Consider the following 17030-nt stretch of genomic DNA (forward strand, 5'->3'; position numbering starts at 1 on the left):
ATTTCTGATAGCTGCCTTGTTTATTGGTGGGGGTTTTTTTTGCTAGTTGGGACAGACCAATACTACGCAAAGACTTGGAGCAGAGAAGCAGTTGTCCATACAGGCTCCAAAGTAGGTCTCTGTAATTTTACTTTCTCAAAGGAGCAAAGTCTTGCTGCTGGATAAGGTGGAAAGGTGGGACTGAGAGAGGGGAAGCCAGACGGCTTCCTTCATTTTGGTGCCCAAATGTCTGCAAATGACTATTCTGTGGACCTGGCTTCAGTGAGAACCAATTTAGCAGCAGAGTCTTGTGTCATACAGAGCACTGCCTTCCCCTCAGGTGAGGAATGGAGTTGGTGTGTCTAACTAGTTGTCTCTTGGACGTTTCCTGTGTCTTGTTTTAGAATCGCATAGAACTGTGTCTTTCTAAAGCTTAATGTCCTTTCATTACATGCAGATTATTGGAAGTGACATGGGAGTATTCTGTTCTTGTTTTGTTTTAGATCTTAGTTGTTCTTATGCAGGAAAATGTATTTTCCTATCTGGAAGCTGTGTTTTTAATCTGTGACCTGAATCGAGCTGGATAATAACATTGCCAGAATTAAGATTGCACCAGCCCATTTATTCCCCAATTACGTCACTGCTAGCCTTTTCTCTCTGATCTGCAATACAAAAATTGGAGTCTTCTTAATTATTAAGTAGTACTGAATTTAGAGCAAATAAAAAGGAAGGTGGCAAGGACTACTAAATGACACAAAGTAGCACTGGGCAGCCAGCCAGTTTGGTGGGCTGTGCCAGTAAGTGCTGCTTATGGTATCAACCTCAACTGTGTACCTTTTGTTTATGTTTGCCCCTAAATTGCAATTGTTACCCCTCAATGTGGGTGTGTTCTGCTAAAGCATAGATTAGTGTGATGAAGGTACTTTTCCATAGGTCTGTATGAATTTGAAGATCTGTATCAACTTTACCTGATGGGTAAAAATGGATGCATTTTTTTAAAGCCTATTTTTCCTCCCTCAGTCCTAAAAAGCAACCCCTAAGCAACTCTATTTGAAATTAGAAAACTAATAGTAATATTTATCCTTAGTGTAGTATCTTTTTACTTAAATAAAATTCGGGCAGCATGTCTATTGCTGACTATATAGAATTTCAGACTGTTGAAAGTAGTTGGCATGGCAAGCAGAAGTTCATGAACGGGTGAGCTGGTCAGTAGCAATTGTAGCTTCTGCAGATGCTGAGAAAGAAGTGATGTTTTGGTTCATAAAGCAGGCTTGCTTGTAAACTTAAAGATTGACTGGGACTTGAGAAAACAGAAAAAGAGATTTCTCTTAAGGTTTTATTTGTGTGAGATTTCTGTGGATGTTAAAATCACAAAGGGCATGATGATCAGAAACAAGCAGTCCATCTATTAGCTGTGGATAATACTTCCTCTATTTCTTATCTCCATTTTAGATATGGAAGACTTCTAAGAGTGCCCAGCAAATTGTAGTTCAGCTTGACTGATATGCAGTTGTAATAATGCAGAGAAATTACTGTTTTGAAAATCCATTTTTCATTGAGATGCTCAAAGTCAGTAAAGCTGCAGTTCTTACGTTTTCTTATGTTAGAAAATGATAAACTGGGGAACCTCAATGCATAAAGGATGTTAAACAGTTACTGAAATGTAAACGTGTTCTCCCAATGTAAACGTGTTCTCCCAACACCTGGCTTTAAATGACAACTTTAGAGATGATTTTTAATAATAAAGTCCTTGACTGTCAAATGTGTATGCTGTGCTTTATCTTTACTGGCATGAATAATTCCATTAATCTTATGGCTCAAGGTAGAAGGGAAAAAAGAATTAAGCAGTTGCATAAATGTTGTCTCCAAGATGGCCTATAAGATACAGTTTCCTAAAAATGATATATTTCTATGTGACATCTTGTTCAGTTACTGGAACCATAAACTTTGCTTTTCTTTGACAGAGTCATTTACTTCCTATCCTATAATTCTTATCTAGTTTTTTTTAAACTACATTAAAAAAAAAAAAAGGAAGAGAATTATAAAATAGTTTGATTCCTTATTCTTGAAAATGTCCTCTTTTTGAGGATTGTGGAATCACTGGCAGTGACTGGAGGAAAATTGGAATGGAGTGAAAGGAAAACGTGTTTGGAAACTCAGAAATGTTGAGAACAAAGTGGTAGAAGGAGAAGGCAGTGGAATTCTTCTGCTGGTGCGCTGCTTCTGTTCTTAAGCTAATTCGATGCTGAAATGTGTAGTGGAGCACAGTATCGGTCACACTGTCTGGAATAAGAAATTCAGCAGTTTGAGAAGGGGAAATACATGGATTGTTACTTTTCTAATATGATAGGGAAGGTAATGTTGCCTATCAAGGTTGTAAATTAGGGTGAAGACTTCGTGCTGTTTCAAATCAATGTATTTTATCTGAAAAATTTGCATTTTTATGGTTAAAGCAAAATAAAAAGTAGACCATAAAGTATGTATTGTGAGACTGGTTTAGGAGAAAAAGTGTCTGTGGAAGAGGTAAAGTGGTATTTAGAGAAGAAAGCTTCTCTGTTCATCAGTGAGAAAGTAACTGGGAAAAGATCTCCAAAGAGCTGAAACCAAGGCTAGCCTGCTGTAGAAACCCAGCATGCCTCTCCATCCAGAAGTAATTGCTGTGCTAGGTCATCATACAATGAAAACCATTTTATTGTTTGGAGATTATGGAAGATTTTGTCTTTAGTCAAAGGATTTGTCTATGCTACTGTGCAGTATTTGGCATCCATACCAATTTTAAACAGATGAGCTCTGGGATTGGACACAGTCCAACTATGAAGCATGGATTCCAATGTAGGCTAGTTTGTGAACCCAAGGAAGTAATTAATATAATGCTGCTTTCCAAAAGAGGTGAGTTTTTTAGCAGATTGAGTCCATAATTGAAGATTTGACTGGGATTGCAGTTGTCCAGTTGCAAAAGTCTTTATATAAAAAACCGCTATCACATTATGAATTCAAACTGGAAGTTGTACAAAATCTGGTCCAGAAGACTGACTTAACTGGGAAGAATTCAAATCACTAGGAATACATTACACAATGGAAAGATTTGGCAGCCCTACCTTGAAAACTTCTTGGGATTCTGAGTATTGAAAACTTACTTTCAGATGGTTGTTTTCTGAGATGTGTTCAGAATAAGAGGAGAATAGAAGGAAGTTCTTTTAAGGGGTGTTTTCTTCTGCTGGGAACGTACCTTTGGGTGCATTGCAGACTTGCATCCAAGTGACAGCTTCAGTGGGCGGTACACCATGTTATGGATGTAGAATTGAATATTGAAATGCCTAAAAACGTGGTGTGGGTTTTTTTTGGTTTTGTTTTTTTTTTTTTTTTTTTTTAAAGTATGCATTTCCACTGGAGAATATGGAAATGCTTAATTTGACTGGAAATAGGAAAATGAAAATTCTTATATCCAGTGAGGTGAGTAAATTACATCAGAAATGTTCATATCATGTGCTTCTGATATTTTTTGGTGTCTTTTGTTTTTATGGCCTCAAATGGGGATAGTATTGGAAATCTCAAATTTTCTCATGGAAGACCTGTATAGCTGCTGTTCTCTGTTGACAGGCTCTGGTGGTAGACCATTTTCATCTCCTACTATACTACCAGCATTTTTTCGCTTTTTAAACCATAGTCATTGCTTTTTCTTAGTTTCTTCTTGAATGGGGAACTAATAATAAATGATTATAGTAGTATATAATTCTAACATTAATGTATTATAATCATTACTATAATAAATGCGATGCTCATATCGGTGAATATGAAATCCAGTTGAAATAGTTTATTGGTACAGTGTTTGAGTCTCTCTCTTCCCCTCCAAGAATTCATAAGGCAACATAGTTATGCTTCCTAGTATGTCATACTTGTTCTGCTTGATTGTTATTTTTTTTTTAATGGCTGTCAAGGTGAATGGATAAAGGGGATAGGAATAAAACATGATGAACGTTTAATTAAGACAGATAGTTACAGAATTTATAAGACTTAGGATTTATTCTGAGAGCGCGCTGATTTTGAAATATGGGAAATAAAATAGAAATAAAGTGTCATCAGGCCATATTGACAAACTCATAAGTAACTTAAAAAAATTCTGGTAGTGTCATACTGTTTTGTGGTTGTGTTTTGTTTTGGTTTTTTTTAATTTGATAGAACAGCAATAAAGTTCTAGTTTGCTGAGTGTGGCTGAGTGTTTTATCTTGTAATTGATATCAGTTGGTAATGCGTCTGCATTTGGTTGGAATGGCAGAGGGGAGTATCCCAGTGAATCTAAGGGGCTTGAGGGAGGCTGCGCCAGAGGAGCAGGAAGCCTGTAGTCTCTGAACAGATTTGAGTTTGAAGTGAGAAATCCATTGGCCAAGCCTTTTCCTTTGTGAAATGGCCTGCTTTTTCTTGCCTGTAATTTTATGTGTCTAGTCTGAACAGTGCTTAAGCAGTTAAAACTGCTGAAAATGTATTAAAGCGGTAATTTTCTATCTTACCATTAGATGGCCCCTTTTAATGAATATTAATTTAAAAAAAAAAAAAGATTTTGTCCAATTTTGGAATAACAGAAAAATTTAGCTGTCTTTTGGAAGTGTCTGTCAGTAACAGTTATTTCATCATTTCTGTATAGTACTAATTGTATGTCTGGTACAACATAACTTGTCTTTGCTACCTCCTACTTGACTGTTCTCTAAAGAGTATGTTAGTTTTCATCAGTGTTAATCTGTAAATTAATTACGGAAATACAACAGCATGGGTAAATGTGTGCTCTGTGAACAAAGCCAGTAGAAAAATACAGGATAAGGTGGCGGGGTTAATCAGTTCTGGAGAGGTTAGTGCTGTTATTTCTGCAGTGTGCAGAACAAGTGACTTTTGGAACTCAAGTTAAAAGATATCTCTGTCCTTTTGATACAGTTACATGGGGCTTCTAAAATGGGACATGTACCATTCTCTTCTGTTCTGCTTCATATATATAATCATTTTCCTTCGTCAGTTAATGAAAGAATCTGATATCCATGTCTTCTGCGCTTTTACGGTGCTCTGAACTGGGTCATCACTTGGTCTGTGATGGAAGAAAATGTTTTTGAAAGCTGCTTCTGTTTCTTCTATTTCTGTTCCTTCCCCACCCCCCCCTCCACCCCCAACACTTTGTAGAAAGTCTTGCACTGCCTGATTTGACATTTAATTCCTTATTCCTTCTCCTGGCTTTTCCTATCTTTTTAGCAGTTTTCAAAGTGCATTATCCCCCTGCTTCTCTTGTGAGAGTATAGTTGTCTGTGTGGTTTACTCCTGTCTATCTTTTTCTGTGATACCACTGTGTGAAAGGTGAAGAGGGGAGTTGCACATCAAACCATAACTCTTTGTGGTGGGTTGACCCTGGCTGGATGCCAGGTGCCCACCAAAGTCGTTCTATCACTCCCGCTCCTCAGCTGGACAGGGGAGAGAAAATATAACAAAGAGCTTGTGGGTTGAGATAAGGACAGGAGAGATCACTCAGCAATCATCGTCACAGGCAAAACAGACTCAGCTTGGGGAAAATTAACTCAATTTATTACAAATCAACCAGAGTAGGGTAATGAGAAATAAAACCAAATCTCAGAACACCTTCCCTCCACCCCTTCCTTCTTCTTCCCAGGCACAACTTCACTCCTGGATTTTCTACCACCTCCCCATCCCCCCCAGCGGCACAGGGGGCCAGGGAATGGGTTTTACGGTCAGTTCATCACACATTATCTCTGCCGCTTCATCCTCCTCAGCGGGAGGACTCATCACACTCTTCCCCTGCTCCAGCGTGGGGTCCCTCCCATGGGAGACAGTCCTCCATGAACTTCTTCAATGTGGGTCCTTCCCACAGGCTGCAGTTCTTCATGAACTGCTCCAGCATGGGTCCTTTCCACGGTGTGCAGTCCTTCAGGAGCACACTGCTCCAGCGTGGGTCCCCCACGGGGTCACAAGTCCTGCCAGAAAACCTGCTCCGTGGGCTCCCCTCTCCACAGATCCGCAGGTCCTGCCAGGAGCCTGCTCCAGCGCGGGCTTCCCACAGGGTCACAGCCTCCTTCGGGAACCCACCTGCTCCGGCGTGGGGTCCTCCATGGGCTGTAGGTGGATATTTGCTCCACCGTGGACCTCCATGGGCTGCAGGGGGACAGCCTGACTCACCAGGGTCTTCACCAGGGGCTGCAGGGGAATCTCTGCTCTGATGCTTGGAGCACCTCCTCCCCCTCCTTCTTCACTGACCTGGGTGTCTGCAGGGCTGTTTCTTACATGTTCTCACTCCTCTCTCCGGCGGCTGTTTCCTACTGTCCCAACTTTTTTTCCTTCTTAAAAATGTTATCCCAGAGGCATTACCACTATCGCTGATTGGCTCGGCCTTGGCCGGTGGTGGGTCCATTTTAGAGCCGGCTGGTATGGTCTCTGTTGGACACAGGGGAAGCTTCCAGCAGCTTCTTACAGAAGCCACCCCTGTAACCCCCCCCGCTACCAAAACCTTGCCACACAAAGCCAATACACTCTTGAAAAGCAAATACTTGGTTCCGTGTGATATGGACAGTGTCACTATCAGGATGCCTGTGAAAAGTTCCTGAGCTCTCCAAAGTCACAGGAAAGCTATTTTGTTGACACGACAAGCTTTTGTTGGGCAGTTGGAACTTACGTTTCTGTAGATAATTCTCTTTTCTCTTATGACTTTCAAAGTTGGCAGCCATAGAAACTGGTTCATCTGGGACAAGAAGGAAGGCAGGATACTTGAAGAGGGCAATGCGAAGGCTTGTGAGAACTGGTTACTTTTTTCTTTCTTAAGATTACTGCTTGAGTTGTACTGGAAACATGTTGTGTGCTTTTACAGGCAGCTAAGACATCATCACAAGTACTGAAAACTGAAGGTACAAGGCCAATGCTAATGCTCTGTTTTTCTGAGACTGTACATAAAATAGGTTATGGTTAGCTAGAAGGTCAAGGTAACACTACTGCTGTAGCTATGATAACAAGGATGTGGAAGGATGCTGTCTCTGCATATGTGGATTTGCAGAAGTTGCTGCTCTCGGATGTCATTATGCTGGTAAAGGTGTATTCTGTACTCGAATGGCTGTTTTCCTTCCCTGGGGTAGCGTTATGGCAATGCAAAGCCCATCTTTGTGGAGCTTACAGTCATTCTGGGAGTGCTTTGCTGGCCTAGCATGCAAAGGTTTCTGAGTTGAAGTGCTTGTAGTGTTTATGTAACTTAATAGATTCTGTTCTAACAGACTCAGAGGAACTTTTTTCCCCAAATTGTTTGGTCTTGATAGCAGAAGGAAAGATGATTTTTCTTGCCTCTTCCCCCCCCCCCTTTTTTTTTAAATGTTGTTCATCCTTTTGTTAATGGTAGAGCTGTATTGCAGTAACCGCAATGATGACTTCCAAGGCAGTAATGGATAAAAGATGGCCTGATAACAAAGGCTGAAATAAATGATTTGTACCTGAACAATAAAAGCACAATGAAATTATAATGATGGCACAGGCTCAGAATGGATGTCACTGCATATAAAGCCTAGACTTGTTTGCTAAACCCAAAGAGATTGCTGAAAACTTGTCAGTTGGATGGAGAGAAGCACTAGCTCTACGGTCAAGCTACTGTGTCATTTTCTCAGGAGCATGGCATCACTTGCATCTAGTGCTCTGCTTTTTCTCCTGAATATGTAACAGATATTCCTAAAATGGACAAGGAAAACTGAGAATGAGCGAAACTAAAATTTACTATGAAATGTGCAAGTTTGACTTTTTTTTATTGTATGTTTTCCAATTCTGCTGTTTTGACCTGCAGTTAAGTACCTCATCTTTCCCTGAAGAGGAAAAATGCTTTGTAAGTGGGAGATCAGTATTGTAAAATCATTTAGAAGTCAAACAAAACAGGAAGGTTATGTACTGGTGTAATACAAGTCAATAAGGTAATCTTCTGAAATTTTGGCAAGTTCCATTTAGGGCCTCCTTATTTTTAACAGTACTGTTGAAAACGTTGTGGTGGTTGGCATTCAGTTTGCCATTTCTGTAGTCGTTTTTTTTTTTTTTTTGTGGTGAAGATAAACTGTAGAGGGAAGGTAAAGAGATGTGCTTCATGATTACAGAAGGGAGGCTTTCCATTTGTTTCGTGAGGGAAGGGATGCAGAGATGTGCTTTATGGGAGATGTGGGAGATGGAGTCAGGGCTGAAGTGAGGGGTGTAGTGGTACAGTAGCTTAAAATTATTTGGGGCATGGGTTGTTAATCTGTAATAATTTAAAGAGAATTTGATCTTTGTTCTGGTGCGGTGGTGGCAGTAGAGAGTTATGCATAAATGTGGCAAAGGAAGGTTGCCCAAGCAAAATGTCTGAAACTCTGTAAATCCTAGGCAATGATGGCTCGCATCATGTCCAGGCTTGTTTAGCTTCAATAAAGAGGTGAGCACAAGAACACCAATAACTTGAACACAATGTGAAGACAATCCTGGAAATATGCCGTGATGGGAAAGGTTAGAGGTGTTCTGCATATGGGGATATTGAAAAAGGGCTAAGAGAAAATGCCACTTTCAAAACAAAGTAGTGACTTGAGCAAATTTGGGGTGTACAAAGCTATAGAAGTCTGAATAATCCCAGTTTCTGAAATATTGTACACAACTTCATATGACTTATGCTAATCCTATCTAGAGGAAAAGTAGCAAATAGTATGCATTCCAAATGCCCATGTTAGTGGTATTAGCCAGATTGTTAGGGTTGTTTTTTTAGTAGAGGCTAAGGGGGTAACTTGCGGTGTATTGGGTTTCTGTGGCGGGGTTTTGGTAGCGGGGGAGGGGCTGCAGGGGCGGCTCCTGTGAGAAGCTGCTGGAAGCTTCCCTGGCTCCATGTCAGACCCGCCTCTGGCCCAGGCCGAGCCCATCAGCCACGGTGGTAGTGCCTCTGGGATAAAGGAGGGAAAACCTGCAGCGGAGAGGGGAGTGGGATGTGAGAGGAACCCCTCTGCAGATACCAAGGTCAGTGAAGAAGGAGGGGAGGAGGAGCGGGGGAGGAGGGGATGCCCCTGCAGCCCGTGGTGAGACGGCAGGCTGTCCCCCCCAGCCCGTGGAGGGGAGCGGGGGAGCAGATGCCCACCTGCAGCCCGGGGAGGACCCCACGCTGGAGCAGGGGGGTGCCTGAAGGAGGCTGTGACCCTGTGGAAAGCTTGCATTGGAGCAGGCTCCTGGCAGGACCTGTGGCCCTGTGGAGAGAGTAGCCCATGCTGGAGCAGGTTTTCTGGCAGGACTTGTGACCCCACAGGGGACCTACGCTGGAGCAGTTTGTGCCTGAAGGACTGCAGCCTGTGGAAGGAGCCACGCTGGCACAGTTTGTGAAGAACTGCAGCCCGTGGGAAGGATCCACGTTGGAGAAGTTCGTGGAGGACTGTCTCCCATGGGAGAGACCCCACACTGGAGCAGGGGAAGAGTGAGGAGTCCTCCCCCTGAGGAGGAAGGAGCAGCAGAGACAACGCGTGATGAACTGACCCCAACCCCCATTCCCCACCACCCTGCACTGCTGGGGGGGAGGAGGTGGAGAAATAGGGAGTGGAGTTGAGCCAGGAAGGAGGGAGGGGTAGGGGAAGGTGTTTTAAGGCTTGCTTTTACTTCCCATTATCCTTGTTTTGATTTGATTAGTAGTATATTAAATTACTTTTGTTTTTTCCCCAAGTTGAGCCTGTCTTTTGCCCGTGACCATAAGTGGTGAGTGATCCCTCCATGTCCTTGCCTTGACCCACAAGTGTTTCTTTATATTTTCTCCTCCTCATCCCACCAGGGCTGGGGGTGGGGAGGAGTGAGCGAGCAGCTTCCTGGTGCTTTGTTGCCAGCTGGGCTTAAACCATGACACTTGCATTCGTGTGATCTTCACTCTGGTCTGTTGCGAGTCGTAGCAAACTGTCCTTCATCTGAGCCAGGAGGTTGCTGTCCGTCCTCTCTTGGCAAAGAGTGTTAAATAGTTGTTCTGTGTAATAGCATAGATGATTTCCACAGGGAGGTGGAATTTAAGATCTATGCTGTTGTGAAATATAGATTTATATGGGGGGGAGAAGTTATGTTTCCATCTCTTGAGACCGACATACTAACATCGAAACATCTTCACTTTCATTTAGTGCACTTGGACAATGCAATTAGTTTATTTTTGTTTGTATGATCTTGCAGTCCTAGCAGTTGGTTTATTGTGGCATGGCTTGTCTTCATCAAAATTTTTTTTTTTAATTTTTTTTTTTTTTAATTTTTGTGGATTTTACTTACTTGATTTTCACTGGCTGACTATTTCCTGATCCTAAATGTATGATCAGCAGTAAAAATGTTTTTTCCTTGTTAGAATTTGTTAGCAGAATGACCAAATAGAATTTAGACTTTACTTATCTCTCCTCCTGATTGTTTTCTTATACATGGGTGTCCATACTTCCTCCATATTACTTATTGGGAACTGAATGCTCAATTCCCTTGGCCAGTTTTCAAAATTACATTCAACATCTGTATGTGAAATATTATCACAAAGATGAAAATACCATTGTATCTTTAATTGTGCTTATCCCTCTGCAAAAACAGTGTCATCTTTTCAAAAGACTAGTTGTGGGAAATTAGCATGTCTTTCAAGGTTATAAATGGTAAAAAAAGGGGAGGGACCAAAACCCCCCAAAAGAAGCAGTCTCATACTTCTTCAGTGGAACCTCTTAAATTAAAAACTCCTTTCCTTGCTTTCATGTCTTGTATGTGGGCCTCACTATTAATCTGAGAAACATGAGTAAAAGAACAGCTCACATGTACCCTTGAAAACCAAACCTAATGATCAAAAGAACAGGACCTTATAAAATTAGGGTATTACAGAAATGACTTTAATCTTGTTTGTTTATTTATGATCTTGATTTAAGATCAGTCTGTGTTCTTCTTTGAGTAAATGCGTGAAGAACTCTAACAGAAATACTATACAATTGCATTTTCTTTGAACAGGTACTTTGTGCTGGACTTTGAGACGGGGATTCTGCAGTATTTCGTGAATGAACAAAGTAAAAACCAGAAGCCACGTGGAACCTTGTCTTTAGCTGGAGCTATAATATCACCCAGTGACGAAGTGCCACACATGTTGGTGGTCTACTCTGCTAATGGAGAGATGTATAAGTTGAGAGGTACAGTGTTGTTTGAAGTGCCACCTGAGTCATTCTTCTCTCCTATTCCTGCTTCTACATCTCTTCTCTCATATCTCGTTTCTCTTCTACTTCCCTATACTGTCAGAAAGTAGTGGTTATACAGGTATCTTGTTACATACTGTATTATAAAACACACTGGAAGAGCAATCTGGAGTTAAATATGTGTGAATTTACAATATATAGACTTTCAGGGCTGGAAGATACCTCAAGATGCCTTCTATAAGTTGTTACTGTGGCATTTTGCTTGAACAGTATCTCTTGTTTGCTTCCAAAGGTAGAAAAAGCAGCTTTTGTTGCTGTCCACAGCATAGCATTTGACTTCTAATATTGTTCTCCCCTGCCACCATCCTGCAGATAATGTGCAGTAATGAATCTGCTGATGGGTCAGAGAAGGGAAAAATGCCAGTGGAAGGCTGTTAAGATAATATGTTCTTGTCAGTCTTGGAGTAATAGAATGCACCCTTAACATAAAATTTTGCCTTCCCTTGCTCCCAAATATAAGAAAGACAATATAAGGTATGCAAGAGTTACTTTGGAATAATTAAAAAAAAAAAAAAAGGCAGTATTCTGATTCTAAGGTATTTTCAGTATGGCTGATTGATCAGGATACTTTAATATCAGACTATTTTATTAAAAAAAAAGAAATAAAAAAAAGTGACGTGGTGTAACAAAAGTTTAAAATTATGTTAGTTTTATTCTGACCACAGTTTATCAGTTTTCTGGCAAGACGAGTATGCAGGAGTCCTCCCCTGTGGTACAGTGTGTTGCTTTTCTATATGTAGAACTGAAACACAAGAACAACCAGGGAGAGTTTCTGTTAAAATGTTTCGGAATTTGCACAGCTAGAAATCATGAACACTTGTGGTTTCATTATCATGCTTTTCCAGTCACTTGAGATTATCAAATACTTACAATATGCTGCTTTTAATTTAATGAGATCTATGAATTTTATTAAAATTAGTAAATAATTTTTATGCTGAGTCAATAACCATTGAGATACTTAATAGTAGAGGAAGTAAGAGAAAATGTTTGCTGAAATTTCCCACTCTGTATTGGTATTCTTAATTACAATTACTGTAGTAGTGGTTTGTTTAAAACAAAACCAAACCTCTCTCCTAAATAGACTTACTAATATTACACAGGAGCCACCTGTGTGGCTGCAGATAATCTTTTCAATAATTTTTAAAGCTGTTTTTTAAAAATGTGAGGGGGAAATTGTGGTTTTCATCCTTGTGTATTTAAGTTGCATGCAAATGATACACATGTTTAAAGAGAGATTTAGTTGAACTACATTGAAACAGAAGTACTTAAATTTCTGGGGAACTGGTAGCTTGTCTGGTAGTTGATTGACAGCCTGAGTGCAGAGGTTTTACTGATATAAGTGCTTTGGTGTGGCCCTTGTCCGTCACAAAGAGAGACAAGTAAAACAAAAGTGAATTAAAAATGAAAAAAAGTCACCTTGAGGTAATTCTGCTTTTAATAACACTTGGAGATAACTATGAAGAAGACTCAAGCTTATCTCTTCCAGCTGGCCATGACATCTTAAGTTGAGGTTTAGATGTGTTGTACTGAAGAACTTACACATACTTAAATTAAGTAGTGTGAATTAGAATTTATAGTGCATCCTAACCAATAAATAATCACCCTGCCCCGCTCTGGCCCATCACCTTCTCTTATGCAAAAAAAAGAGTATCGATTTATGTGTGAGTCCCTGCATTTTCTTGTTTCTGTTCTAGCTGCTGATGCAAAGGAGAAACAGTACTGGATAACTCAGCTTCGATCCTGTGCCAAACATCACAAGGAAGGTAATTCTAAGGTAAATAATTAAGAGGGAGAAGTAACTATTATTTTATAAGTGGTGTAGGTGAAGAACAGCATGACCTGGATGATAGACTGGCTGCTGCAGTTAGTGGGTTGATGTTTAGAGGTTTATGAGTAAAAGCAGCAAGTTGTCATTTGTCACTAACTGGAGCAGGCTTAAGTCAATTGGGCAATCTTAATAAATAAACATTATCCTATTTATGAGAAATTAATTAAGTGCATTTGGATGCTATCAATACATGGTTAACTGAGTGGCTGGATAAACAGTTTATTAATAAATGCCTGTGTGATGTCCTGATTAGTATTTAAAAGTGTTAGTTGATATTAGTTTTATTTAATTTTATAAGATTTAATGGCCTTTATTATAAAAGTTTCAGGTAGGTGTTAGCAGTGGTCAGCCTTCAACTTCTTTACCAAATCTGAAAGAGGTCATCATATGAAGATTTATATTATTTATTTCTCTTTGGAAGTGATATCAGAATTTTTGTCCTCAAACAGATAAATATTTTGGACAGGTAAAACGTTTGGACTTAAAAAATTGCGGAATGATGGGTTGAGGGTGTCACCTGTCTCCAAGTAGAAATTACATGAATCTGTTTAAATTAGAACACACTTTGAAAGTGGGAGATATTAAAAACAAACAAACAAAAATCCCTATTAGAAATAAATTATTACTGTATTTATTTTATTTATGCTTTTAGTGTTTATACTAAGTCACTTAAAAAAAAAAAGTTCTGCTCTTATCTTCAGTCTTTTAAGCACTTCTATTGATACCTTTACAAGAATGAAAAAGGCTGCTTTCCTCATGACTAATTGTTTGCTATATTAAAAAAATGCATATAACTGCAAGCAGAAAGGATTCCTCCCTGCCCCAAGATGTTGAGAATATCAGTCTTATGTTAACTGCAAAGTCATGATCCTGGCTATCTTTGAAAGTTGGACTTTGAGAAGATGGATGGTATTTTGAGGAGACTGGCATTCATTGAAGTGTGTGAAGTAAAATAAAACCAATTTTCTGTTCTTTGTGAGTGATGTGGACTTGGCAATAAGCACTTATGGTATAATTAAAGCCCTTTTTGAAGGAGAATGAGTAACTTCAGTATTTCGGTACTTTTTCAATTCTTACACATGGCAGTTAAATACGATCTTTATATAGCTGTGGCCCAGTACTATTCGGAAAGGTGCAACTCTACTTGATCAGGATACTCTCACAGTTGCTGTTGGTTTGCAGCTCAGGGACTTCCTGTGCTAGATAGAGGTGGTAACTTTTTATACTCAGTTGCCATCAATGAATTATTCCTCAACAAGTTTTCTGGTTGCTTCTCGAACCTATTTAAATGTTTAGCATCTACAGTGTACTATGATGAGGTAGTAGAACTGTTGTTCAGTATATATATCAGAGACTTGTGCAATGGCATAGTGATTCTTCTACTCTCTATTTGTTTGCTAATATTTCTTGATACTGGCTTTGTTTTTCTCCTTTTGCCTGCTCCTGATAAATAATTCTGTAGAGGTGTCTCTTTTTAATACCAAAATCTCATTCCAGAGCGGCAGTAATTGAGTTGAAGCTGATCTTTGTGTAAGTGAAGTTTGGATCATTTTTCCTCCTTAAGTAAAAACTGTTGTACTTAGTAATAATTTATGTTCAGAATTTTTCATACTGCCTCTCTATGTCGAGCTCCCGCAGTAGTAGTATCTACATATTTTGATAGGCTCTGAATTAATTAGTATGTCAAGAGAAAAATCTTGCTGTTACAACATTGAAAATGTCCAGCAATTAGTAGTGGTCCAAAAAAAAGCAAATAGAATTTTAGGAATTACCAGGAAAGGAGCAGGGAACAGAAGGGAAAATACTTAGACTGCTCTAACTCTGTCAAATACTTGTCTCAAATACTTTTATCAGTCCCCTTCCGTTTCTGAAATGGAAACATTGGAGTGGGGGAAAGTACTTTTCATCACGTTTGTTAGTCTTCTGTACAGAATGAACTCTGTGTACTGGAACTTGGCTACACTGGAGTCTTTTTCTGATGATGGGGAGGGAAAGGGCAAATCAGGAAAGTACAGTGTTAATAAGTGCTGTGGAGTGGCTGAATAGGAGGTGTTTGCTAGTTGTTAATATCGGTATGGGGGACCCTCAAAGAAAACGAGGTGAAAACTCAAAATAAAAGGAGGTGAATGAAAACTGGAGATTATTATGGGATGCGTTGGATGCCAAAAGTGTATATAGATTTGAAAAGTATTTGAAAGGCAAAATGTTGTTAGAAAGCCTTGACTAAGTGAGTGGGAGGCTATAAAATAGAAAGATGGTGACTGTCACAGAATATCTAACATGCAACTTCTAGAAACAGGCAGGGCTTAGAATGGGGAGCATCTCTCTAGACTTGTTCTTGTACTCTTGCATAGTGACATACCACTGCTGTGGCTTTCTTCTGGTTCCTAGGCTCATTGTGCAAGAAAACAAAAGGATTTCCGTGACTGAGGGGTGGTAGGCATGCGTAACTGAGGAACCAAACAAAAGATTGTTTCAAACAGCAGAAGGAGGGTTCTTACATTTTTTCTTAGAAGACTGATGAGTTACAGAAACTTGGCATAGGATGCTGGAGTATAGATGCATTTTGGTTTGTACAGCCAATCATACATTTTAATTAGCTCGGATACTTTTAGTATGAAATAGAAATGCTGAAGAAAACTAAAATATTTTTCTTACTTCTGTGTTACAAGTCTACATCTAAAATCAGACTAGGTCACTTTTTACTTCATATGTTTGTTAGTGAAGCACTCTTAATTGTCCACTTTTGTAAGCCACAGAGCAAATAGGGGTTTATGTCTTCTGTATTTTTAAGCTTAACGGTCTAGAAAGTAAAATGTTGGGAATTTATGTGCTTCAGATGAGACCACTGATGACTCTGCTTCTTACTTCAGAAGTGTACTGTACTTGAAGCAATGTCGTGCTTACCTGTTTCTAGGAACCTTTCTTTTGACAAGATTTGTCTCTTATTGTTTTTCAATATACTTTTTTCCTTTTTCCCCTCCTATCTTCTCAGGGTTATAGTATTATCTGAGAGGCAGATTTTCCCTGACTTTAGCATTGCATGTAGTGCTAACTAGGATTTTATCTACAAGTAAGTTTTAAAGCTTCTCTCTGCTTTTCTCTAGAAAAGCAAGTGATCAAAAGCTTTTATGTTACAATGATTAGATTTTGGAGATCAGATACTGGTTACAAGGGAGTGATGCTTCACAGAGGTTCCAGAAACTAGAAAAAACATATTTTTTTCTTTTCCTCAAAGTTTCTTACTTCAGAACTGCTGCCTGATAGGAGGTAAGGGAAGCAAAAACTGCTGCATTTCTTTGTGATTTGTTTTTTTTTTTTTTTCTTGTAGTTGAAAGTACTTTTATATAATAATATAATAATTATTAGCATGGGGGTGGAAACATGCTGTTTAAAATATTTTAAATTTACATAAAATAGCATGTTGCTATTTTAGCCACCTTACTGTTGCTTTTGTGTTGGGGTTAGGGGCTGGAATTACATACAAAGGTCTGTAATGACACAGAGAAGGGTACATGTTTGACTTCCTTTTGCAGAATTGAGGACAAAAATCTGTATTTTTTGATTTTGTTAAAATAGCCCTACCATTGATAGGTCTGTCATGATGTGATTTGTTGTTCTAATGGCAGCAGGGCTCTTTCCCCCCCTTCCTCATACTTTGAGGCCTGTGGTAAGTGATAACCACAAGTTGTCTGTCTCTGATAGCACTGTCACGAACAGGCAGATAGATACTCACGTGTTGTAAGCTTCTGGAGTTTCAACAGAATCCAAACTCTGTCTCTGCTGGGGACAGGCATGTTTCTGCATTGGGAAAGCTGGAGCCTGAGTGGTTGCTCCCAGCTTCTTCTACAGCTTAAACTCACCTTTTTCACAGGAAGAACGAGAGGCAGAAATTTCTAGCTATTTTTTAGGAGTCATACACTTGAGAAGGAGGTGCAATGGGAAGTGTAAAATATGGAGTGAGGGATATGTTTTATCTTATGCAAGTGGGATATAGGTTAACTGGGGAAAAATAA

General features: G+C 39.6%; 1 protein-coding gene across 3 annotated transcripts in view; it reads left to right on the forward strand.

The window, feature by feature from the left end:
• OSBPL10 (oxysterol binding protein like 10) overlaps window positions 1–17030 on the forward strand; it is a 127144-nt gene that overhangs the window by 26020 nt on the left and 84094 nt on the right. For all 3 annotated transcript variants that reach the window (XM_069770792.1, XM_069770784.1, XM_069770776.1), the window contains exons 2-3: window positions 10948–11123; window positions 12881–12960. In XM_069770792.1, coding sequence (XP_069626893.1) covers window positions 10948–11123; window positions 12881–12960 — 256 coding nt within the window. The remainder of the gene's footprint in view (window positions 1–10947; window positions 11124–12880; window positions 12961–17030) is intronic.

Source organism: Haliaeetus albicilla, chromosome 2, assembly GCF_947461875.1.
Source record: "Haliaeetus albicilla chromosome 2, bHalAlb1.1, whole genome shotgun sequence".
Classification (NCBI taxonomy): domain Eukaryota; kingdom Metazoa; phylum Chordata; class Aves; order Accipitriformes; family Accipitridae; genus Haliaeetus; species Haliaeetus albicilla.